The sequence below is a fragment of the Maylandia zebra genome, linkage group LG18 (assembly GCF_041146795.1).
Source record: "Maylandia zebra isolate NMK-2024a linkage group LG18, Mzebra_GT3a, whole genome shotgun sequence".
NCBI classification, from domain to species: Eukaryota; Metazoa; Chordata; class Actinopteri; order Cichliformes; family Cichlidae; genus Maylandia; species Maylandia zebra.
Genome location: NC_135184.1, coordinates 20,805,758 through 20,832,153, shown reverse-complemented (window position 1 = coordinate 20,832,153; position 26,396 = coordinate 20,805,758). Strand labels below are relative to the sequence as shown.

General features: G+C 40.7%; 3 protein-coding genes across 3 annotated transcripts; all 3 read right to left on the bottom strand.

Moving 5' to 3' along the window:
• Positions 1–1,857: 1,857 nt before the first annotated feature.
• Positions 1,858–19,842, bottom strand: klhl24a (kelch-like family member 24a). The gene is made up of 8 exons (XM_004542578.5): positions 19,424–19,842; positions 17,896–18,015; positions 16,958–17,802; positions 15,369–15,553; positions 12,508–12,626; positions 7,047–7,235; positions 5,290–5,478; positions 1,858–5,169 (listed from the first exon to the last, which is right to left on the bottom strand). Exons 2-8 carry the CDS (start codon positions 17,968–17,970, stop codon positions 4,969–4,971), a joined length of 1,803 nt encoding a protein of 600 aa, XP_004542635.1. The 5' UTR covers positions 17,971–18,015; positions 19,424–19,842; the 3' UTR covers positions 1,858–4,968.
• Positions 19,843–20,834: 992 nt separating this feature from the next.
• On the bottom strand, positions 20,835–23,691 carry LOC101481207 (putative G-protein coupled receptor 148). The gene is made up of 2 exons (XM_004542579.3): positions 23,562–23,691; positions 20,835–22,862 (listed from the first exon to the last, which is right to left on the bottom strand). The coding sequence occupies exon 2, from the start codon at positions 22,776–22,778 to the stop codon at positions 21,816–21,818; it is 963 nt and encodes a 320-aa protein (XP_004542636.2). The 5' UTR covers positions 22,779–22,862; positions 23,562–23,691; the 3' UTR covers positions 20,835–21,815.
• Positions 23,692–23,794: 103 nt separating this feature from the next.
• Positions 23,795–26,050, bottom strand: mterf4 (mitochondrial transcription termination factor 4). The gene is made up of 4 exons (XM_004542580.2): positions 25,983–26,050; positions 25,314–25,725; positions 25,032–25,216; positions 23,795–24,522 (listed from the first exon to the last, which is right to left on the bottom strand). Exons 1-4 carry the CDS (start codon positions 26,007–26,009, stop codon positions 24,136–24,138), a joined length of 1,011 nt encoding a protein of 336 aa, XP_004542637.2. The 5' UTR covers positions 26,010–26,050; the 3' UTR covers positions 23,795–24,135.
• Between the last annotated feature and the right edge of the window lie 346 nt (positions 26,051–26,396).

The following is a 26,396-nucleotide window of genomic DNA, read 5'->3' as shown; positions in this document are numbered from 1 at the left end:
ACAATAATAACATGGACTGAACCACCACTCACAACCACTAGCACTTTATATAGCCTCTGTAGAAACTATCTACACCCTCACTTATCTTAACTGCACTACTGTATAGCTCTGTGTAAATAATCATTCTGTACATTCGATAATCTTTAATCCTACAACTGTTTACAACTTGCATAGTTCCCATTTCTGTATAGCTGTATATCCCAGATTCTGTAAAGTTATTTATTTCATTTCATATTCTGTATAGTTTTTCATATTTATATCCTGTTCATATCCTGTACATAGCTTGTACTCACTACAGCCTGTACATACTTATAGTTATAGAATATTCACAACATACTTCATACCGTGTACATTATAACATACCATAATAGACCCATTTCTGTAATATACTCACATATCTATATTATTGCTAATATATATTGTAATATATCTATATCACTAAAGCACTTCTGGATGGATGCAAACTGCATTTCGTTGCCCTGTACCTGTGCATGTGCAATGACAATAAAGTTGAATTCTATTCTATTCTATTCTATTCTATTCTTATAATCACAGCTGATTAATGAACTGTATAGTATTATCCCGTCTGAGAATGCATGTCCCTGATGAGCTCTTTGCATATATCAGAACACAGATGTATGGGTAAGGCATGTCTTCAATTTTTCCCATAATGTTTGGGGTAAATGTAGCGAGACGGTAACAATCTCTGAGAGGATTCTTTGTGGTTTTCATTAAACCAAAGCATAATATGGAGAATATAAATCACATGAGACTTAAATAAAAAGGGCCTGATAATGAAGCATGGGTTGCTCAATCCTACTTTAAAAAGTGCGGCTGCTTTTAAACACTGTCCCCTTGTTCACCACAATGACTCATTAAAACTTCACCAGCATGATTGACTCATCCCTTGGTGAATACAGTGTCCACAGCTCTGTGGAGCAGATTGTTACAACTTGCAACAAAACCCACATGGCGCATCTCTTCTTTTGTGACATCTTCATGGATATTTGTGGGACAATAGTTGTGGTTTCGATGAAATACATAAATCACTTTGTTTCCATTCTTTTTATGGCCAGTCTGTTGTGAAAACGGATGTGCTCACGATCGCTTGATTGAGAAAATACACAACTTCTCGGGGCACATTGACTGCATGCTGCACTGACCACAAGAATCGCTTTTCATTTCAGCCTTCTGATTTCAGTGAAAACTTTACATTTTGTTTGAGAAGGGAACATAAATATCAGGACATCTTCTCTTGGAGGAGTTTTACCTCCATTGCTGGCATGAAAATGATCCACAATGAACATGTGTGAGAATTTACTTAGTGGCCACTTTCTCGGGTACGCCTGTTCAGCTGCTCATTACGTAACACAAATATCTAATCAGCCTAACATGGCAGCAAGTCACTGTGTTTTGCCATGAATGATCCGCTGAAGTTCAAGAAAGGAATAAGTAGTTCAGAAACTGCTGATCTACTGAGATTCTCCCACACAGCCATCTCTGGTGCTTACAGAGAAAGCTCCAAAAAACAAAAATATCCAGTGAGCGGCATCTCTCTGAGCAAAAAGGCCTTGTTGATGTCAGAGGGCAATGGCCATAAAGCTTGAAGATGCTGGGAAGGTAACAGTAAGTCAAAACAACACCTGTGCAGAAGAGCATCTCTGAATGAACACACCCAACCTGGAAGTAGATGGGCTACAGCAGCAGAAGACCACACCAGGTGCCACTCCTGTCAGCTAAGAGCAGGACACTGAGGCTATCACAGCGGGAATTTGCATTAATGAGCATCTGAACAGGTGCATCGTTGTTTTCTTGTAGACTTTCACTTGTTAACAATGAGTGAGAGCAAAGCGTTGATACATTAAGAAAAACTTTATTGATGTTTCTCATAAACAACTCAACCATTACATTTCAACATACTGCAGTTTACAAAAATTGAAAGATTTTTTTTTAAAACGAAGAGCACAAGAAAAGTGTTGTTAAAGTATCACACATCATGCACACAATAATAGCAGTGTATATCACAATTATCTGATGTAATTGCTCACTCATTAATCTTTCGCTAAGGCACCTAGGGCAGCACTTAAGAGGTTACATCTCTTGATATCAAGGCAAGGCACAGGTGGTGCTTTTCCAACAAGACTGACTTCAGGATCTCAAATGTGGCTCTTATCTGTGTTAACATTTAACTCTGGTGAGCAAGTTGTAACCCTCAGTTTTTTGGGGTGTAATCTGCTGCACGTCCTTTTTATGTTCTCAGCATCACGCAATCCCACAACTCACCACAACAAGCAAAAGATTAAAAAAAAACCCAAAACAGTACACACACACAAAAAACAAAATGATGGATATTCTTATCAAAAGTCAATAATACATGAAAGACATTAATGAAAATCAATAAATCAGCACAACATGACAGTTTGTGCCCTACTTAAGAGTAAATACTCAGTGAAATCACAGACGCACACACACTCAGATTCTCACTTTATCACTCCCATGCTTCAGCCTTTCTGCTTTCCTGCCCCTCAACTGAACCCGTCACTCCTCCTGACTTCTGCAAGCAGGTGAATCAGGAGGTGCTTCATTTTTCCACCTGTATTGCTCCTTAACCTGACCTCCATTTGGAGGAATGTGAAGAATGTTTATGTAAAAAAACCAACAACTTCCCCCTACATATTTTTGTTATCATACCTGACAGGTGAAGCATGACCAGAGCTGTTCTTAAAGGATATTAGGTAATGGTGCTGAGTGCCAAATTCACAAATCTCTAAAATTTGACAACTGAAATTGTCATGACGACGCTGCTTCCTTTGCAGCAATATTTGCTGTTTTTTTCAGCGTAGGAGGCAGTGGTCAACAGGAGGAGCTGACAGGCCCTTTTCAATCTCTTTTCTATACGTCACATGAAAGCAAAGAACATTTACTGATACAGTAAAAAAGGAAATCATTGTCATAAAGTTCTACATTTAACAGGATTCTGTCAAAGTGCACAATCGGGGCTCTCAAGAGAACATATTATGCAAACAAGAATACAAAGATACATTTAAATATAGGTTAAACAAAGAAAACAAAGTTAACTGTATATTCACAGCAATCTATCAACACCAATTGTATTAAAAGGTGACTTTTACTGACCAAGAGCCACACCATCCAAAATCCTCATCATTCAAGACTCTTAAACCCGCCAACTGTGTGAGGGCCAGCACTGCTGCACCCGCCACCTTAGCTGACCATTCAACACACATACGCGCATACACACCTGGAGGTATCTATGGTTACCCCGAGTTACATCTTTACATGTAAGTGTACAGGTGAGATGTGGCAGCATTGCACGACAACTCTGTGATAAACCTGCGTGGCTCCCAAAGCATCCAGACCAAGCAGTAAAAGTCACACAATAACCTTACACACACAGACACGTGCACGCACATACACACACACGCACACACACATACACACCAGACATGCACACCATTTATTCAGAGCAGTCTATGAGTTTGATCCACAAAAGGCTTCTCACATCTACAAAACCACCCCACAAGCCCAGTACACCGATGGACTAACGTCGACATAACTACTTATCATACAATAAACATCCAATTATAAAAAAATAGGCACGGGCAAATATAACTTACCAAAAAAAGGCAATAATGAGTGAAATAATAATAATTAAAAAGGAGCAAAAAATACAGCTTAGAAGGCAATAGCATGGCTGACTGTAAAAAGTGAGGTGATGACACAGTTGGAGCGCAGGAAGAGAAACACACATATGGGAAGTGGAACTTAATGGTGAGTGGTGATGAGATGGGAAAAAAAGGAAACACAAGGGAAGAGCCAACAGTGGCTAGAGTCCAATGTTTTCACAGCTTCTGCTCTTTACCTCTTCTCTTAACTCGGCTCTGGGTTGAGGAGTGAAAGAGCTTCGTATTTATGACAGATGATACTGTGGGAGAGCAGCTGGCTGACTGCCTACCACATTTCTATCAGGTCATTTTCAGTATTGGAGAAGTGGTAAAAAAAAAAACAACAGAGCACAGTTCGTTATTATGTTCTTTGCCAGAGCTTGGCATAACTTTACTGTATGAGACAAACTGCATGAGTGCAGGGGGGCGAGGTGAGTAATCTGACCTGATCACTCAGATCAGTATTTTTGGATATATTTTTGTTTCTCCAGAGACAACTGTTGGCTCTCGGCGGATATTTTCAGTGTTGTTTTTTTGCTCATCAGAACTCTCATTAATCATCAGCGACCTAAATCTTGAGGTTATACTTTGCACAGGAATGAAAGCAGAGTGCTGGGAAGTTACATTTTTTATATTGATGGTCTGTAGGTATGATAAATGAGTGCTAGCAAAAACTCAATAATGTAATTGGGAGCACCACCCTTTGTTTTCACTTAATGACTTTTTTGAGCACACCTCAAAATCAAATATTTTAACACGTGTCAATCTATTCATAGAACGCTATGTGAAAAGGTGAGTAAGTGAGCTTGTAGTTTAATCTCATCTCAAGGTCAAGAATGAATCTCGAAGCTCATATTTCAATTGAAACTCTTCGGTAAATGAAAAAGCAACCACGCTTTTGTTTCGCTTTGTTTTCAGAGATCTACAGTGTAATTTAAGACTGATTTTCACCAAAGCACATCTCTCATGCTGATCTGGTTCCACTTTATCTCTGGTTGCAGAGAAGCCATTAGTGTTATCAGCTTCTAAGGATTTCCACAGAAAGGCTATTAAGACAACAAAAGATTCACAGCACCGCAACGAGTCTTGCTACATGATGCTGTGAGGAAATAAATTAGCTCACTGATGCTGTGGTTAGAACTATTAAATGTGCCTCTTATTAAAAAAAACAAAAAAAACGGGGTGTGGTTAGTTTTTGTCTTTGTACGTGTATGAGTACTTGGAGAGTTCTTTAATGTTTGCTCTCATGTTGAGAGAGTGTCTGTGTGTGCGATCCTGTTCCTGGTCATGACTTGAAGTATTTGTCATTGTAACGATGGATGGTTACGCAGCCGTGGTAGGAGATGGCTCGAGGCATAGAGGATGCTCCCGTCATGATGCCTGTTGCTGGGTCGTAACACAGGACGGTGTCTGTGGCTTCGCCATTTTCCCCCCTGCCGCCGAGGATGTAGATCTTTCCGTTACACACTGACATGCCACAGCTCTCCTACAGTTAAAGAAAGACAGAAATTAAAGGGTACATCGTCAAAGTATAGAACTCTTCATATTCTTATGGCTAAAGTCAGTTTGTGGATTCGGGCACTCAGCGTCTGTGTTTGATAGTAACCTGTTTGTTGAAGGTCTGAGCCACATGCATCCAGTAGTCCTCTCCAGGGTCGTAGCAGTAAATGGACTTCGTGAGACCGCCGCACACATAGATCAGATTGTTGAGAGATACTGCTGAGATACACCGCTTGGCAATGGGGATGCTGGCACGTAGCAACCAGGAGTCTGTCTCTGGATCATAGCACTGAACCTGTAACATACGTTTGAACATAGTGGTGTTTTACAAAGATGAAAGAAACTTTATCTTTCTTTATCTTAGAAAAATCTATACCATGCAGTGGAAAAACAGCTGTCAAAAGCAGTAACAACAAAAATATGTAAAGCCCATTCGGTGGTTACTGACTCTTCTGTGGGCTGACATTAAGTGCATCTCTGTGTGGTTTTGCATACAATCCAAACATTCTCTCACCCACTTATCTTTAAAATAGCCTCCCCCCAAAAGTTTGGTCTCTAAGGACTTCCATTGAGCACAGAGTCTCGCTGAGACAGATTAGGACCTTTGGGACCAATCTAAATGACCCTGTTAGCAGACCCAAGAGATGAGCAGATCAAAAATCTGGAGTCAGCATGGGCTCTTAGTCTTATCAGGCTGCCCCTCTGCACATGAATGTGTTTTTTCTACTCTGCATAGACATAAACAAATATGCCAGCTATTTCACGGACGTAAAAAAACTGCTTCGTTGGAACTTTGGATTCCTAAGAAAGCCAGTGTCTTCCTGTTTACTACCAACAATGTGGCCTGTCATTCAAAACATACTGAAACTATTCCAAGGTACTTGTTAAGTCCAAATTCTGAGGCGATCTGTTTTACATGGTAGCGTGACAGATGACAAATGACCTAATCCTTAAGTAAGTTATCGCTATTGTTACCTAGCATTCATTTCACAGAAAGTTTATCATGGTAAAATGGTCCGTCATCACGTGCCACTGTATTTTTCTCCTACTGTAACATTTCTGAATATGTCAGCATGTTAAGCTGTTATAGCTTTACTCCTATGAGTAAATGCTATGAAATAAAACCTGAAATACAGTACAATTAATGCATTCCATGGAGAACAAAGCCTGGATACAATTAACAAAGTGAAACAAGGTAAATCAGGACCAACCTGAATAAACAGGATGTACCTGTTACTACTATGCAAAACCATCAGTGAGTGTTTGTACTCCAGCTTTACGAAAGCTAAAATACTTGGTAAGAAATGATTGTTATTTAAGCCTTCCCTTTAACTCAATTCAGGAAAAAGGGGAAATCTGATCTTTATACAAATCATGCAGCGACCGAGAACTATGAGGCCTTTACATATTATGTTTTATGTTGTGTGACGTAAAGGAGCTTGAAAAAAAGCAAAACAAAGCAGAATTTTAAACTTCCATTGCACACCTGTAATTATGAAAACAAGTTATCTGAGAGCAGCTTAGTCTGTTTGTTTTGTTGGTTTTTGCCCTTTATCACCGTCCCTCTTACCCGCTCTTTTTCTTTCCCTCTGTCTTTCTCCCTTTTCTTTTCCCCAGTCAAGTCTGTCCCATGTTCAGCAAATGAAAATAAAATAAACAATAAAAGCAAAGGTGAATCAAATAGACCAATACAGCAAGGCTGGGATGGTCCATTTGGTAAAGTAAATCCGTTGGGCATCTTTCTTTGCCTTTAGACAACAATTCTGATGGCAAAAGAACCAAACGGGACAGGCAAAAAAAGAAAAAGAAAAAAAAAGAGCACTATGTGCTTGAGTGTGTGGGTGCTGAAAAACCATTTATCACCTTGTCTGAACAGGTTTCATCGTCAGGCCCTCCTCCGATAACAAAGAGCTTTCCAGCACAGCTGGCCACAGCTGGAGAGCTGACCGCTTCTTTCATGGGAGCCACTTCTGTCCAGCGGTTAGAGAAGGAGTCATAACACTCCACACTGCTCAGGCGGCTCTGTCCATCATAACCACCCACAACATAAACCTGCGGACAGACACACAAATGTATGAGGGTCAGATGAGGGGCCAAAATTAAAAGTAAGAGAAATTTCAAGCATAGAGAAACAAAATTATTCACAGCAAAAAGATGTTTGCATTCAAATTCACTACTTTATGAACATGAACAACAGCCTCTATGTCAGCTTTAGAAAACCAGTTCATCAGGAGCAGAGTGTTGCTGACGTACTTCTTCTGAATAGGCACAATGATCAGTTCCTTACTGCAAAGCCCAGTTCATCTGTTAACCTTTAAACATAAATCTTCATAACTACGAACGTCTGAACTTGACAGCATACTTGTTACAGCCTGAATTTCCACACTCTCATTCTGCCTGATGAAGCAAATCTGGCAATCACTATGCATAAACTATATTCCAAACTACAGCAACAGAATTGGGGATACTGTGTTGACATGAGACAGACCCTACAAATGCTACAGCAACTTTGTGAAAGACACAGATGTATTTTTCAGTTATGCTAATAACATCCTCTGTAAAGGGCTCACGTGTCAAGAAAACAGTGAGGAGCATTGCTGGTTACAAGTGCGGTGTTATGCAAGAGAAAACCTTCAGGCTGTTCCTGCCTCTCTGCAAAATAGGAAACATAAATAAGTACAGACAAGAAAAAGAGGAAAACAGGAGAGACAGGAACAAAGAAAGATGGAGGAAAAGAAGAGGAACAAAAAGACGGAAGCTGATGGGACACATGGTTATTAGCATTAAACGCCTAGCTAATGCTGAATAGCACTATTGTTTTTCCAACTGAAAAACTGACAATCCCTATTCTTGTTTATAAGTCGTGCGGTTACAGAGTAGTATTGTCTCTGCATTCGTGTATTTTCAGTGACAGAAATCACATAACTGAGCTGCCACATTGTAACTCACTGAATAAGACCGTGGGCATGCACGCCAACTGCAATTTGTTTATTTTTAATAATTAATGTTGATACAGCTGATAAACTGTAAATGTGGGTTGTTTTTTCCTAAAAGTGAGAGACGCGAGAGAAGCAAAGAGCGATAAAGAAGAAAACAGGCTACTGAGAGATACATATAATCAAGTGCAAGGAGTTGTTTACAAAGGATTTTGTTAAACTACTGGTTTTGTTGAGCTGTTTTTTTCCTCCTTTCTATTTGTATTAACAACAATTTCAATCCAGTCACATGTAAAGCTAGATACACACCTTTAAGGCGCCCACAGTAATAGCAACAACAAATGTAAAGCATCTTGTTCTTCCTTATGTAATTCTGGTGGGCTGGCGCTTTAAAGAGCCATTGAAGATATCCAGACACAAGATTGTTTAAAGAAGGTGGTGGAAAGGAGTGGGGGTGGGGCACTGGATCACTGTATTTGCACTCTTTTAATAAGACATCAGCTTTTGATACACCATGAAAGTCTGTCAATACTAGGACATAATGGCAGCGCAGACAGCCAATGAATACTGACCTAAAGTATGCAGCTGTCATAAAAATATGCTGAGCTAAACAAAATCCATAAATCTGCAGACACAATTGTAATTCACTGAACATGCATGCTAGTTTTATGACCATATTTAAGTGCTGAGCCACTGGTTAAATGATTAACAGCTTCCTTAACATGTGCTAAGGTAAGATGTAGTTAAAGCAAGAGAAACACAGAACAACTGCAGCAGGGGGACAAAAACACGAGCGTATTAATAGAAAGAGCGAAAGAGTGTGAGTGTGTCTGAGAGAGAGACTGACAGAGAGAGAGTGAAACATATAATAGATGTGAACAGCCGTCACCATGTGCCACCATAACAGGGACAGGAAAACAAGTGGTGACCTATTTTAGATTATATCTATGGAAACTAGACCAGTCCAACAGGACGTATCAGACTGCAGGACACTGAGAAGTGTACACGTGTGTGTCTGTGTGATCTTATACCGCCATCCCCGTGATAATCAGCTATCCTCTAGATGTTTACACTTCAGCAAACCTTACATTCATTTATCAACTTTAAGTGTAGTAGGATTATACCTGGTCCTGCATTATAGACGCTTGTACTTTGTTATTCTAAACTTGCAACTGCCACATCAGTGCTTTTTCACCAAAAGGGGAAATTACAAGCTGAATGAGGAAATGAGAGGGTATAAACTCAGGGGGAGGGGAACTGAATTCTGAGGAAATCAACAAACAGAAAGATACATTGTCAAGGGGCAAAATGTCTCAGAGATAAAAAGCCAGATAAGAACCTGGAATGAGACCAAAACAAAAAAGGCACAAACTGGAAAAACCTTCCAGATCTACATGCCAAACGATTCTGAGGTAAAATGATAATATAAATAGTACTATAAATATACATTCAGGTAATTTGAAAAATGATAAATAGAGGTCTTATCTCTGACAGACGTTTATTTACCTTCAGTTAGGAGGACGGCTACTAAAGCGATCAAAAGGATAAAAACTTTTAAAGCTTTAAGAAGCATTTTTCTATAATTACTTGACAGACCATCGACAAGCAGAGGATAAAAGAGAATACATCACAGAGTAATTCGTGTGTCTATGGTTTTAGATACGCTTACATTTTTTTGTCCAGTTTTGAGTTGCAAAACTTGTACTTTGGTATAAAAGTTGATCTTTTTTCATTCAACAGGTTTTGCATGGGAGTGCCCAGCCAGCTACAGACTCTTACCATTAACCGTGGTTTCCTTTAATGTACCAATATCAGTCATGTTTTCACCACACATGTGTGCATGGTTCACTTTGTAGTTAATTACTGACTCTTAAAGCCACACCATGACCACCAACTAAATACCACACTGTTGTAGAACAGCAGCACGTACACCAAATGCACATATGTGGTTTGCTGTGGCAAGGCAACAAAATATTTTGAGTGTCGTGTAAAATCCAGTGTAGATCAAAGAAACGTCCCAAAAATAAGAAAAGGATGTTTGCACTACAGACCTACCAACGATAAGAAGTCCCTGAGTCACATCCCCTGTGAAAGAGTAAATACAGCGCTATTTCAAAGCTTTCCAAGAATACTTGTAGTCGTGTCCATTAACTTGATGTTTGTAATAGTGAGTAATCATTTGTCACTAAAGTGCATATGAGTGATGTATTGGCCTGAACATGAACTTATGTGCATGCATGAACCAAAACAACTGTCCTTCTTTAGACGACATCAACAACAAATGTCTACAGTTCAGAAATTTCGTCCAACTAGAGGTTCAATTCTTTTTCGATTCTCTTAGTGATCAATTCTCTGTGTGGAAAACAGTCCGCCTACACAAGTCTGAATTTGAACACAATGCACAGAGCTAAGGCATGCGTGCGACTCCTGGGTCCACTGCGGTAATTCCTATTTTGGAATGTGCAGCTGTCAGGAGAACATGCCAACGCTGATAAAAGACACTGAATAAATTTGGAGACATACAAGTTTAATGGACTGGTAACGGCTCTAAAGCAGAAGCACTTATCAAGTTCCGTCTGTAATGAAGACAGACTGTACAGTATATTTGTGTGATGAAGATTATAGTATGGACCCAATGCGTCTTTACAAACTCATTTGGAGCTCTTGAATCTATGTATAGCTGTACTAAAAAGAAAATATCTGTAAAAGATCATTCAAAATATTTTTTGACAGTTGAGTTACTTTCAGCGTGGAAGGTATTAACAGGATTGTATACGAAGATTTGTGAGATGACACCAAACCTTCAGTTAACACAGATATGTGACAGCAGAAAGCAGCCTATCGCCAAAAAAAACAAAAACAGATGACTTAGTGTGTGTGACTTCATCAGGTTTAAAGATAGATATCTAATGCCAAACACCCTTACGACTTCTTAACTATTTCCTTCAAGCCTCGATGGAAAACCATAGCCGCAAAACTAAAATGAGACATATGACTGAACCACGTCATTTTAAAGTAGTCAAAAAGCTCCATGGAACAGATTCCAGAAATTCCTAAATATGTAGGTGTTTGCTCTTTTGTACTTTATCTCAAATATATTAAAAATCCTTTGGAACAAGGAAATAAGAAACGGTAAATACACTGAGCGAGTGACACATTGTTTTTTTACAGCGCTCAAATCTTTGCAATCACACGTCATCACATGCACACAAACTTTACTGAACTTCAACTTTCAAAGTACACATGCTGGATTGACACCGATGTAATGGAGCGTTATGCTGTAGCACATTGTGCAGCACTGATTGCTTGACTGTAAGCTACACTTTTCTCTATAAATATTCCTATGTGGCCAGGCTGTGCTAGCTATGAAAAACCTCTCTGAGACAAAGAAATCTTACATTTCAAGACATTTTGATTATGAATGTCTATAACATCTTCAAAATAACATGTGTAAAGTATATGAAATGACTGAATCAGCTACAGACTTTCAGTAGCTGAAGCTACTGTTTAGTCAGCTCTAAACAGTAGCTTGTGGTTCTTTTAAAAATGAAAACAAACTTTTGTCTGTTGAATAGGCTCCTGCGTATCAGGGTTTGTGAGACAAGTTGGCAACAGCTGTTTACAAACCCTCAGGCAACACATGGATGTGTGACAGCAAAAATCAGGCTATAATCAAATGGAACTGCAATAACAATTATTGTAATTTTTTCTTAGAATTATTGACTGAATCAGGTTTAAGGCCAGATGCTTAATGTCAATCATCCCTAAGTATACAATGCCTTTAGGAATTTCTAAAACTATCACTTGACCCGGAATAGTGTGGAATGAGACCTACGTTGAATATGCAAATTCGACAGCAATTGAAAACTTCCGCGGAAAAGATTCCACAGATTCGTGTAGACATGTAAATGTCAGCCCCTATCTAAGACTTGATCTTAGAAACTATGTGAGGAAGTAAGGAAGATAATGATGATGCTACGCATTCTCTTTATTCTTCTCGGATGAACCCATTACTCAAGTTTCTGTAAACACACATCGCATTTTTCCTGTGAAGCATAGTTGCTGGTTAGTTCCTATGTAGCCAAGATTCAATAGCTATGAAATGTTGGAGACAGACAGATACGACATCCTGGAAAAAAACAACAACAACAGCTGTTCTGTCACCTGTTATAGAAAAAGTTACGAAAATGTCATTAAGAGAGCGTTCACAATTTCTACAAGACATTTAAAAAACAAAAGGAAATTGATATGAAAAATTGCAAGTAGCAGACACGTCACACTCTATCATGAACTAACTTGCGGTGTTGCTGTGGTGCTGTCACTGGGTAAAACCTGATGCTGAAACTTAAGTCGAGTCAGACATCAAGAGGCATTATGTCCCTCCTTACCTTGCCCAGTAGCACACCCATCTTGTGCCTCCAGCGACCTTTGTTAAGAGAAGCCACTCTGATCCACAGGTTGAGCTGGGAGTTATACATCCACACATCCCTGCTGTTTATACGACCACCTAAAAAAACAACAAAATGAAAACAGCTCTCATGAATACAGTTAAGACAGCTCTGAGTTCAGCTTTGAGTGCTCTACATTTTATAACTCTATTCACTATTAGTCTAACAATGTGGTTGATCCTATATAAAAACTTTAAAACGCTACTCTTGATGAGCAGCACACTTTGGGTGTTAAGTAATAACTTATCGCCTAACTAGGTCAGTGTTGTAAGTCTTATCTGACTCTGACACACACGCACACATACCCATGCAATTATGTTCCAGAGATTTTTTGTTTGTATTTACCTTCAAAGCAAACACGCATGAAAGGATCTTTGTCTGCTAACAATCTACTACTACTGCAGCGTATCCTCTATCTGTCATCTGTGACATTGTGGAGAAGAAGGCGTCATTTGACCATGTAATGACATGACCCAGCCACATTTCAAGCAAGCCCAAACTTGTGCCCCTTCTTGCCTCCCCGCTGCCAAACATAGACAGCAGGAAAAAAGAAAGAATCTCCCCTAAATATTTAATAAACTACCAAAATATATATATATATATATATATATATATATATATATATATATATGTGTCAACAGTAAAGTTGGAAGAGAAAAAGGTAATGTTATCAATTCTGGAAAAAAAGCAGGTCTAGGAAACAGGTTGCTGACTTTTATCCAACAACCTGTTATGTATCGCGTGTCAGCAGTGCTCAGAAGGTTGTTTACTTTGTACAGCACACAGATCAGTGGTTGTGTGGAGCAACGATAAAGTGGAACAAAGGTGGAAAGGGGTCTTCTGCAGGTCTGTCTGTAATTAATGTTCAATCATTTAAGAAGAAGCCAAAGAAGCTAGTTGCAGCATGTATCAGCTCAATCAGTCTGCAGGAAGAAAAAAATCCAGACAGTGTGCTGCTCCTGAAGACCTGCTGTTGAAAGATTTGCAATGATGGAGACTTTATCCCTTCAAAGACAGACATGTACATTTGAAAAGCTAGTCATAAAAGCAGTGTTTCTTTGGAATAGGGTCTTTCCTCTTTAAAAATGCCGGTAGGTAAAGTCTTCCCGGTGCAGATGGGGAGGGCCACTGCTAATCACTGTTTTTAAAGCACAAGAATCCATGACTTTGGGAGGTCCCAGACATGATTTGTGTGACATTTGCATGTCTTTGAAATACCAATAAGCATTTCTTAGAGTATGTCTTAGAATACCAGTCATGAAAAAGCAACTTGTGACAATGAGATACAATCCATGTATGCCACATGTATGTGGCATGAACATGTGTTGCTGCTCACTAGCTGATAATACAGTAGGAGGCTTATTGGAGTGTTATTGACCTAAGTAGGTCAGTACTGGCCAGAGTTCAAGTCCAAGGACGGAGAAGCCAGGGACACTTTCTATACCCATATCCTATTTAAGACCAGAAATAACTGCAGCTGTGCTACATACTGGAGGCCCTGGAAGGTATTGCGACAGTGCATGAAAAAGGGCAGGCAGAATGGTGGTATGTGCAGGAATGTGACTGAGACAAATAAAAGTTGAGGAGGAGGGATTTAATGTATCAACACACACAAAAGACAGAAAGTATGTCAATAAAGATCGCAACAGGCTATAAAGCAGTGTTGTGCATGTACTTCTGTGGGACAGGCACGGGGGAGGGAGGGCTATGTTGACGTTTTCATGCTGTTTGGAGGCTGAGTGATAGCACACACGTGAGGACTTGGCGTGGGACAGCACTGCACTCTTTGCTAAAGGGGAGAGCTTTCTTTTTTTCTCTCTCTGTGTCTTTCTTTCTATATTTCCCCCTCTTCTCTAGCAATGTTTTTATCCATTACTGCAGTGCAGCTCATATAAAGCATGTTTGAGCATGAGAAGGCCTAGCAGGCACATCAGAGCTCTTGTTAATACTTTTTCTTAGGAAGAAAAAAAACACAAAAAAGAAAAAAACATGTTAACCTCCAGGCTCTCAAGTAAACTATACAGATATAAGTCTAGCACACAGCATAAATGTAAAATAATGTTTTGACATTGGCAAATACCTTTACTCTGACCTCACCAGTTAAAATAAATGAGAAAAACATCTTATTTAATGTAGGATGTATTTTCACCAAAGGAGACTTGCAACACACTTGGCAGCAGTTTGAAAAATGCAGCAGTCTTGCCAAGCGCCCATGAAGGCTATACCTCAGATTAACATTTACTGTAAAGCTTCTTGCAGAAAAAACTATGGAAACAGACTTTTTCATCCTTATATGAAGAAGATTCCGAGAAACCTGGAGAGTTAGTGTCAATTTGGTGACCTTGGGAAGTGGTCAGTAGGAAGAGAAAGAAGGACAGAAACAGCCAGTGAGGGTGTCTCATAGCACTGAGCCTGCAGAGTGCCTCCAGATGTTGCGCTCATATTTTCCTTCAACTCGAATGGGCTGAGGCCTTAAAAATAACACAGGGCAAACAGTCACCGTGGCCTTTCCTGCCTCTCCGCTGAGAGATTAGATGGCAAGTCAAGCACAAACCGACTGTATCTGATGTGTACCCAGCACTAAAATATTACTTACCTGAATTCTAAATGTCCACTAGCAAAAATAATACATTGAAAAGTAATAAAAAAGAGAAAACAACACATTCAACAATTAGTTCCTGAGTAGTTTAAGGTCAAGAAAGCAGTAACTTAAACTTGGATAGATGGTATTTAAAATTTGTCTGTGTTCAGGCTTCGATAAAGCCATGCAAATAAAGTGTAGCATGTGGGCTGGATCTTACCTGACACCAGGATGTCGTTGCGAAGTGCGCAGACGGCGTACTCTGACTTGGTGAACTCGGGCAGTTTTGCCAGTGATTTCCATTCTCCTGTGACTGGATCGTAGCATTCGTTGTAGGGCAGGTTGAAGCCCCCTACCCGCTCACAGCCACCCACCACCACAATCACCTCTGAGTACCCAGTGGACCTTTAAAATAAAGAGCAGAGGGAGGGGGAGAGCCATAGAAATGACAGATTAAGTACAAATGAAAGTGCAGAAATGATAAAAACAAACAAAAAAAGAAGTTTAAATAAAAAGGCCAGCAAGGAGGAATGAACATTGCAGACATGGTGTCTAATTAAAAGGGTATGAATATATATATAAACACACATGTCAACACCTGGAGGGCAGGGACATAAAAGGTTTCAACAGGATTTACCTTCATTTATCTTCAAGGCAAAGTTCAGCTTACAATGAATGCATCAATCTCGGGCACAACAAAAACACACTCGAGGCTAAGCTTAAGCTGAATTTCCATGATCACAAAGCTTTCCTCTTTGGCTGTTTAACACATGCCCTGGACATGACTACATTTCCTATGGGAGAGCTAATTAACTACAGCCTCTTTTCTTGTTCTACCATTCTACCATTCATATGTCAGATATTGGGCTGTACCGTGTTGAGAAGTAGGCGTATTTGCAGTTTCTTTCATGGCTTGTTTACACGTTGTCAGAAAAATGCACAGTTCCAGGGCTGGTTCAAGTATTAAGAGAAAGTCTGGCCCCGGAGCACTTTAGCTTTGTGTCTAAGCTGTGTGGATGTGATCAGTTTCTTTCTGGAGGCTTCCCGGGGGAGGAGAAGTCCAGATGCGTCTAACAACTAACAATACACTTGAAATACACAACGCCTTATAACCGACAACTACAATTGCTCCCTCTTTTTTTTTTAGGCAGGTCTAACAACAAAGGAGACAGTACAGTCTACCATATGGCCTGCTTTTTTAGTCAGCACCTGCTTTTGCCCTTTATCAGAGACTTTAACATGCAGGTGTACAAAAGTAAACACATACGGCATACGGGCTGCTTGGTAAATAGGTACAAAGTTAACAGGTGAGGACAAAGAGAACCCAAACACACTGGTGAGGTGAGTTAGACTGGTGATACGACAACAAGACTCAACATTTCATGATTACCATGTCTTGCATCACATAATTTTTTCTTTCCTTTACATCAAGTCTGTACAGGAACATGCTCGGCCTCCCTCATTATCATTTCCATTTTAAAATAGGACTACAAAACCCAGCTGACTCAGTGACACACTTGTCTTTTCAACACACTAGCACTCCCTGTGTTTTTCACACTGAAACACACACAACAACACGGGCAGGAGCACTGAGTTCACGTGCATATCGTAAAATCTAGTTATGCAATGTGGGATAAAAGATTGGCTAACTGCTTAAAAAGATGTGTTTTCTATCACGGTGACATCTTTCATCGTTGTTTGAAACATAATTCAAAAAGGCTGGCAGAAAAGACAGTTCATTTATCACTCATGCAACTGTCACACACACAAGTCACCTTCCTCATACCTGGGAATCAACATTTTAGTTACCTTCGTGGACGAGTTCTGGGTGACATCATTTCATTTCCGAGCACGTGGTAACGCCTGGCCTCGTGGAGAAGGTGGTAGCACTCTGGGGCAGTTTGGATGAGCTGGTCTCCCTCCACGGTCTGAACAAAGTAGCTGGGGTGCAGAAGGGGCAGGCGGACATGGTGGAGGAGAGCCTTCAGAATGGGCTTCCTGGCCTCCACGCTGTGGTACACCCAGCGCATCACTGCCTCAAACACAAACTCTTCCTTACAGACAGAAAGTTCATCACTGTTAATGTACTCTTCCAACTCTTCTTTACGCAGGTCGAGGAACTCCTCGTGCAGAGCCACCTCTGAGAAGTTGGCCAAGGCGTAACTGTGACAGCGGCTGGCCAGCTGCTTCAGAGAATGCGCCTCTGCAAAGCGCTGGATGCCCAGACAGTTGCACGGGTCCAGCTGATCCTCTAGGAACTTAGCGCAGGCATCACGGAGTGTGGTGATCTGGAAAAGGCTGGCGGTTTCAAAGAGAAACTGGACATTTTCAGTGGTGATTTTGGCACGGCCGGTGTAAACGTAGTTGAGAAATGAGTCCATCGCCTCGGCTAGGATGCCGTTAATTTCAACAAGCATCTCACGGCTCTCGCGGTGATCATTGCAGAACATGGCTCTGAAGTAGGAAGAGCAGGCAGATAGCACAGCGCGGTGGCAGGGAAACTCACGGCCCTGCACACTGATGACCACGTCGGTGAAAAGGCGGCAGTCGCGAAACTCATTGAACACCTGCAGAATGCCCTCTGAGTGTGAGGATCCGGAGCAGAAGTCCAGAACATCCTGGTTGGCTATATTTTTAGATTCAACCTCAAACACCTTGGGAGACAAAAAGACGTGTGGTTTGATAAGATGCCACAAAAGATTTGGGAACAAATGTTAGTTATTTGTGTATCTTTTCTTTGACTGCACCTTGCGTTTGACAGCTGGCGAGTCTCTGATCCCAGAGTCCTCCCTGTTCAACCTCCTGCCCAGCATCAATACCATGGCTGCCACCTTCAATATAGGTCTGTTTTATACTTTAAAAGATATCTGAGGATGGAGAGCAAGTAATGTAAAAATATTATTATTATCATGTTATTCTTTAGGAAATCGCAGCAGGGGATACTCGAAAAAGGGTGGTGAATATATAACAAGAAGCCCAATTAGATTACTACAGTATGAACTGAGATCAGTCACCAAACAAACAAAGCCCTCACAGAGTAAAACCACAAAGCATGTGTTTGGAAGTAGGGGAGATCACGCAAGTCCCTCACAAGCACAGTTCTTAAGCCAGTGGGGCAAAAACAAAGTCTTACGTCACACTTTAAGAAAAGAATTTCCAAGGAAGTCAATGTCAGCAGAACGCAAATCAGTATGGCACCTTGTCTGCGAAGCAGTTGTGCCCTGGAGCGCGGAGTGCATGACACGGAAGATGGGAAACAAAGAGACACAGGCGGGAAAGAGGCTGAGCAACGGTTGGAACGGTCTACACGTCAGTCAGGTTTGAAGGCGTGGGGGCAGGGATGCTTTTCTTTGAACAAGTGCAAAGTCAAGGATACTAGTTTCTTTTTTAAAAGTATTTTTGGCAGTAACCTCTTTGAGAAGAAAAGACAAAGCAACCAAGTGAGTCCCAGTAATTATGTTTTGTTACACACTGAAAGGTAGACGGCATCTTTAGGTCAAGGTATAAATAAAGTTCATAAAGTTCTTGAGAATATCTGATCAAGAAAGGATTTATTTTTATTTTAAATCTATTGCCGTGCTGTATTTTTAAAAGCCGGGAGCATGCCTGGCTTTTGCTCCGGTGAGGTAATTTATCTCTGGCTATTTTTAACAACAACTCAACCCATTCACGTGCGTTAGCTTGTTCCCCACAGGCAGCTGCGGCAGCACCTCGTCATCCAGATTAAAGGACAGGTTTAGCCAGAGGTATCTGACGCAGATATCCTTTGTGATCAATACATAATAAGATGCATAATACGATGCAGATATTAAAAAACAACAACAACACCACAGTTTTTACAATATGCACTCATACATCGTTTGTTAGTACTGAAATTAAGCTAAATTTACATAGAAAAATGGCTGCAACAATACTCAGTTTGTTTTTTGATATTTAAAATAGTAACAGATGCTGAATTATGTGTTTATTTTATGTTAATTTAATATTAATAAGGTTCAACTCGGTAAGAAATATATCTACTTGTATATTTAGGTGTGTGGTTAAATAGCTAAACAGGTAGAAAATACTTTATGTGCTTCGATTAGTAAGACAAAAGAAACTTGCCTCGTGCCCACCGTTACCTACTTAATTTTGTTTTTTTTTTTATGTTGGGCTGTTATTTTACTCTATATAGCACAACAGACTCAAGCAAAAACAAATCAAGTAATAACAATAGAAATAAGTTTAAAGTTAACAACCACAAATGTTTACTTAGTAAAATGTAGAAATTAATACCTTATGCAGAAAGTTCCAGATGAAGCTTCCTCCTCTCTCTCCAGTGGGTAAACAAATTTGTAGAACAGTAAATCTGTATCCTAAAAGAAGTTTGACTATGTATTTCCGAGTAGTTATGGTCGAATGGTTATAAAAAATAAAGCAGGCTGATATCCAGCCGGGACATGTTGAATCGCGACGATGACAAAAACAAAGACTTTCTAACTAGCTAACTGTAAACACAGACCCTTATATATTTGCCAGGGGAAAAAATAGCCATCCCTCTGCCGCGGAGCATTATGGGTTGTGTAGTTCGGATTATTGTTTGTTATTGGGCGTTGAAGAAGGAGAAAACTACAATTACCAAATGCTTCGAGTCCTCCACGTGGCCTCCCTTTGTTTGCAAACAAACTTTTACCGAGGAAAAAAAGTTGCTGTCAAGACGTGATGGCGATCGAAAAAAACACGGAAATAACAGCAGTTTTTAAGCGCTGTTTATACGGACATGTAGAGGGCGCGCGAGTGTGTAGGACGCTAACGTCTGCTATGTAAAACACACCTATATGAAAGCGGATTTACACAGTTATATAATGCACAGTGATACCCATAAAGGACATGCAGAAAAACCGTATAAACAACATGAACACGTGAAAAAACACGAAAAGCAGCATAACAGACTTTTTTTTTAGGTGAGGAAGGAGGAGCTTGGCCGGAATTAAGAATGTCACAACTTCCTTTTGCCTGCTGCAAAATATTTCCCAGAGCTTCCAGCCGGTTTCCTTGAAGAACCAAGTGTGCTATCATTGGTGCAAATCCATATGAACCATGTGCCTACTATTTACACAAAAAGCGAGCTACTGTTCCCCTGAAGCACACTTTATCCAAACATATGCAAATACTTTACACAGATTCAAATAAAAACATCAAAAAAGATAAGGTTGTAAAGGCATACAGTGATATCGGTATTCTACACTATAGTGTAGTAGTACTATCATCAGTACCTTTCACACTTACAAGTCTCCCTCCCATGGTCAAAAGACTAGAAATAGGTGTTATTCCCCACAAATAAACAGGAGCATCTACAGGATGAAGCACTTGTTGGATGGTGTCATGTGTTTTTTATGTATAGTAACCTTATTTATATTGATACACACAGTATCCTGCAAATATAATATATATATTATTTAGAGGCTGAAAGCTTTAAAGAGACACTGGATGTATTTAGTGGTGATTTTGGCACAGCTGGTGTAAATGTAGTTGAGGAAGGACGAAGTTATTGTACCGTGTTCTACATTAAAATCAGTCCAGCTCTTTTCTCTAGTACAAATATTTTTAATTGAATTGCTGAATTTGTTGTAATTTCTAACACCCTATTGCTCAGCTTTCTCGTGAGAACGAGATTCTTAAATTCAGTGAGATATTTTATCTGGTTGAGTATAAATAAAAGTGACTTTGTCCAAATCTGATTGCCGTTTCTATGTTGTGTCATGCCAATTATGTTTGACAAATTATAAGTCAACCAGTTATTTTCAACACTTTAAATAAGGCAGCAATACAATAGCTTGGGTAACCCCCTCCCCCTCCCCTCAGGGACTTTTTGTGTGAGTTCATCAGGATGAAAAGCAATGTAGTCTTATCAGACCACGTTGAATGGCAATGATTTCTGTGGAAATCAGGTCATTAGAGATTTGTACTTAGCACTGTGTAATCAGTTCCATGTAAATGGGCAAATAAGATTAAGTAGAGTAGAGTGTTCTTTGGGGTAGAGGTGGTCCAGAGGCTTATGTAGAAAGGCAGTGTGAGGTTGTTTAGAGTGCAGGGATCCAGGCCATGAGGAAAGAACACATCTACTATCCTGTTGTGCTTTACAAGACGAAGGGACGAATGTGTCCCTCTGCTGTTAAGTTGCTGAACTGGTTACGGCCGCCTGCTGCCAGGATGCTCGACTCACCACTATCCATCACCCTTCTCGCCATGTCGGATCATTGTAGATATCCAGCTTTAGACAAACAAGGCTTTAAAAAAACTAATACAGTTTAGTGCTTTATTACTTTAGTCATAAAACCGAGGCCCGGGATCGTGTGTTACATAAATATGAAAGCAGGGAAGTTCAGCATCTTCTGACCGAGATCCACAGAGCAGCAACACAGTTCTCAACCCCTGACACAAACAGAGAAAGTAGAAAGAAATCCAAGTGCTTTATACAAATAAAACATTGGCGATATTGCATTATTAATGTAGCTGGAACACAGAGTCTAAGTTCTGGATTCGGTGAAATCTAACTCCTACAGACTAAACTATAAAATAAAATGCAGCGTTTCTCTATGACAGTTTGATTCTTGGCATTTTTACAGATCATGTAGATAAAACTCTGACCCTTTAGAAGTTGTTCAAAAACACAGCAGGTCTTTCTTTACGCAGCTGTGGCCTGGCTGAGTCTCCTGTGCTGGTGCAGCAGCAGCAGCATTACTGTGTCTGAGATCTCTCTGTACCTGATCCCATACAGGTAAGGAGCAAATACCCTGGGCAGCAACATAAAAACACACATATTGACTGTGGAGACCCACACGCGAACATCCTGAGGTATGTCTTTCCTGTCTATTAGAACGAGCTCTATGGTAAAAAGGAAGCCGGGGGCAAAGTAGAGCAGGAGCAGAACCCCGTGGGCCAGCAGGGTGACCCTGGCCCTGGAGAAGCGGTTATGCCAGATTCCCTGTGTCCTCGTTATCATGTAGAGGCGAATGTAGCAGTAAGAAATGAGCAGTGAACACATGAGTGCAGCTACGAAGAAGTAGATATAGATCCCAGTCATGTTCCTGGCTTGAATGAATCCAAGGGAGATGAGGACCAGACACACGGGTAGCTTTTCATGGAAGTTCCCACTCGCTACCTGCGTCTTGATCATCACTGTGAAAGGGTATATGGCTGCTAACACCCACACCCCCACCAGTATGCAGTAGGTACGGGAAGGTGGAATAACGTCACGGTAACGGAGAGGCCAGCGAACAGCAGCATAGGTGTCGACCACCATGAGAGTGACCGTGTAAATGGCACAGCAGTAGCTGGTGACAGTGAGAGTTGTGACCAGCTCACAACCCAACCATTGCATCGGTGCTCTCAAGGCGTTACAAATCAACGTGGCCAAGTTGAGGAGGACCAAAAACAGGTCGGCCACCAGGATGTTGGCCAGTAGCAGGTAACGCGTCTCCTGGCGGAGGGCACGGGATAGGAAAATGCTTACCAGGAGAACAGGGCTGGCCAGCAAGGTGGCAAGAGTGATGACTATTGTGGGGATCAAAAACAAATCCAGGTGCCATTTCTCCAGGACCTCCACCCACTCCTGCGTGATGTTTGAAATTGGTATCGGTGATGTCATTGTACCTGTGAGTCACGGAGGAAGTGCAGATGGCGACACAGGGGTGTTTTTATGATCACAGTCCCTACTTTCTCCAGCCAAGTCCTGTGAAAGAAAAACACCATAAATCAATGTCCACAGCGCACTACATTTAATACAGGTGGGATACACCTCCACTCTAATCCACCCAGCGAATTTGAACTGGATGAGCAGGTAAGAAAGTGTATAAATCAACTGTAACTACATGCAAATATGGTTCGAGTCTATATTTATGCATTTGCATAAAAGCTGCAACGTGCAAATTTTCACACAAGCAGCAAAGAGCAAATGTGATCTCTACATGAATAATATCTCTGTGTGTGTTTGATACAGTGATAACCTTGTTGGGCTGCAGGCTGGAAAAACAAAAACAAACAAAAAAAACAGTAATGTCTAACACTTTAATGCTCCAGCTTTTTAAACATGCCATTTTTATTTTACAGTCCAGTCTAATTGTTTTAGTCTACTTAACAATTAAAATGAGCGGCCAGAAGCTTGTTGGCAGAATTCGAATATGAACGAATATTCAACAATGGACCCTGAACATCAACTTCTCTTCATGTACAATCTCACAAATCAGGTGCAACATCATGATTTCACTCAGCAAAAAATAAACAACTAAGCTGAACACCACAACCGTGATAACCACGTTCCCAACCAAAATTTGTATACACTAAACAAAAAGAGCAAAACAAAACCCAGAAATGACTACATAAACATAGTTATTGACAAATTATCGATTGAACAAAAGGTGAGTGATCTTACCTGAGGCTCAAAAATGGAAAAAACTGCCTGTGGCGCGCATCCGTTAATGCTCAAATAAATAAAACGGTGCTCTGCAGCACTCATCTCACTGGACGGCTCTTTCTGAATGTACCCTTTGTTGACTCAGAGAGATAGTATAGGGGCTGCAGAGAGCTACAAACACTCAGCTGTCACGTAGTAACGAGGTGGAGCTCCCCACACCGTAGCTTTTATAGCGTTTTCTGCCCAGTAAATCGGATTGGTTTTCAAGAATTTATTTGACTTTATTCGAAAACTCACTTAAAGGGATTGGCAGTCATCTCCTGTTTTCAATAGGACTCACAAGTCAAGCTTCTGAAATTCATTTAATTTATGCCATCAATGAAGGAAAGTCAAAAATATTAGTGACACATTTTTCCTCACCCAAAGTTAGACCTGACCCACAGTCTCACACCAACGTCCTCACGTCTTACATGATGAAACCACTAACATAAACCCCAGCAAAAGGCTCTCACTGTGTTCCCATGGGTGGTTTAGATAATAATCTAGGGAACTTCCCTAAAAAGCAAAAAACAAAGACTGGTTCAACAAGCAGTCACTTCTTTCTCCTTTTCCCATATCCACTTTTTGCTTCTCTATCGTCATCATCCTCATCGTCGTCATCCTCATCGTCACTATCAGGTTCGGTCCTGCCCTGCTGCAGCTCCCCTTCCTGCCACTCCCTGGCTGCCAGTCTTTTAAACACGTCGTACTCCTCCGCTGATGTCTGGGCGACGTGCGCAAGGAAGGTGTCCTGATCAACATTAAGGACGCTGTCCAGATTGGGGTTGATGATCGTCGTCTGTCCTTTCTTGTCCGGGGTTTCATAGAGGCCCCGTCGCTCCAAGAAAGTGTGTCGACAGCGGATCTCATCCAGACTGTAACGAAACAGTCGGCACTTCACCATCTCCGCCTGTTTGACACCCATTCTGAAGTAGACGTACTGTGGAGAGAGGAGGTAAAATGTGCCGGTCAACACAGTTAGTACACAGTTTGACAACAGCTTTAAGTGGACAACATATAAAAGTGTGGACACAGGAGATACTCCTATTCCGAAACTCTGAGCTGATCTTAAGGACGGTATGCTTTCATGTGGGAAAGTGCAATGCGGATGCACACTGTCCCACTCTGCACTGTACAAAGAGACCTGCAGAAGTGCTCACAGGATTATAAAATGCAGATCTGAAAAAAAATAAATATATATATACAAATAACATTCAGTCTATTATTACTGGAATGGAGCTACTGAGCCCACTGTGCTCATCATCTTTGATAACTTATTCAAAACATCTAGGAATTCACATTTGCATCTTTTATGTAATAATATGGTAACCGTTGTTTGTTACACATTTGAATACACAGAACCCAAGTATAAGGTCTGTTTGGACAGGTCTGTTTGACAATCCAAACCAAAACCTAACAAAAAGCAGCAAACGCAATTCACTTGCTCACCTGAAACTTGTACTCCAGCTGATCCAAGTTCTCCAGCACCACTGCTGGACAATCTCTGATGATGTCTGTGACCTGCTGGGAAGTAAACAGGCACTTCTCTTTGAGAAACATCACCACATTTTTTACTCTTTTCGAAGGCACAGTCAGGATCCTGGGGTAATGGGCCACCACCCTCTGAAGACTGCCTACGGAGGAATAGAGTAAAATGCGGGTTTCATATATTTTCAGTAATTTTATGCCTGATCTAATGTAGAAATAAACTGTGCAAAGGCAACACCTTACCTTCAACTAAGCCTATTTTCCGCAGGTTGCTTATGCGCTGCTGCAGCTGTGCCTCTTTGATGGTGTAAAGTTCAGGACATTTCTCCAGGCACTTCTTCACACTCGACGGGTTGAGACCCAAGACAAACAGAGCTGTGAGGGTTGGTAGGATGTGTTTGGCAGAATCTCCTTTTCTGACATTGGCCAGAGACTCGTATATCTGCTCTGCCTGACTCTCTGTGAAGCCCATATCAATGAAAGAGCGCAGGGACAGCTCAGTGACCGGGATCCCACTCGGAGGATTCAAGTCTTGACTGTGCTGCGTTGCCTGGTTGGTGAAAGAACAATACCATCTGGACTGGGGGTAGTATCTCCCAAACTGACGCGGACACAGTGTAGATATGGTGGCATTTCTCACAGCCAACCGTAGTACCTGTGGAAAAATACACGCCTTTAAAACCCTCACAGACAGCAGCGGTAGAGGGGGCAGAAAATATGCTAACAAACTCCACCGTTATCATTAGCTCAAGTTAGCAGACGTGAAGGTTATAAATGTCAGTCTTTTCTTTTCTTTTCTTTCCTTTTTTTTTTTTACTGATGGGTCCATTCAGTTAAAAGTGTTGCACCTCTAATTATTTCTACTTCGAGGAAAAAGATACTAAATCGTAATAGTTTGTATTTATACTTCACCTGATTCACAGCAACACGGGTCCCCATGCTTCTCCGTTATCGAAATATTTCCGTCTTCCAACTTAAAGAGTACAAAGGTTCCGCTACGTGTGTATGTATATCAAAGACTGTAGAAAACAGTTTTTTCTACAGTCTTTGGTATATATTCGGCTAGTCAAATATGATGGTGTGATCATGATTTAGAAATCTTATAAGACAGACATTTTCTTAATTAAATTGCCTGTGTCGTGCCAAAAAGTGATTCTCGATGGGGTTTTTTAAGCGTCTAATATCTTTGTTTCTATCTGTTTATAGACCACAGTCATTAGGGTTTATATATAAAATAAAGAAATTACTTGTTTTATCCTTATGGCTCTGCGTGACTGTACTAATAAATTCAGTGCTTTTTGGAAACATGTTTTTAAACTCAATGAC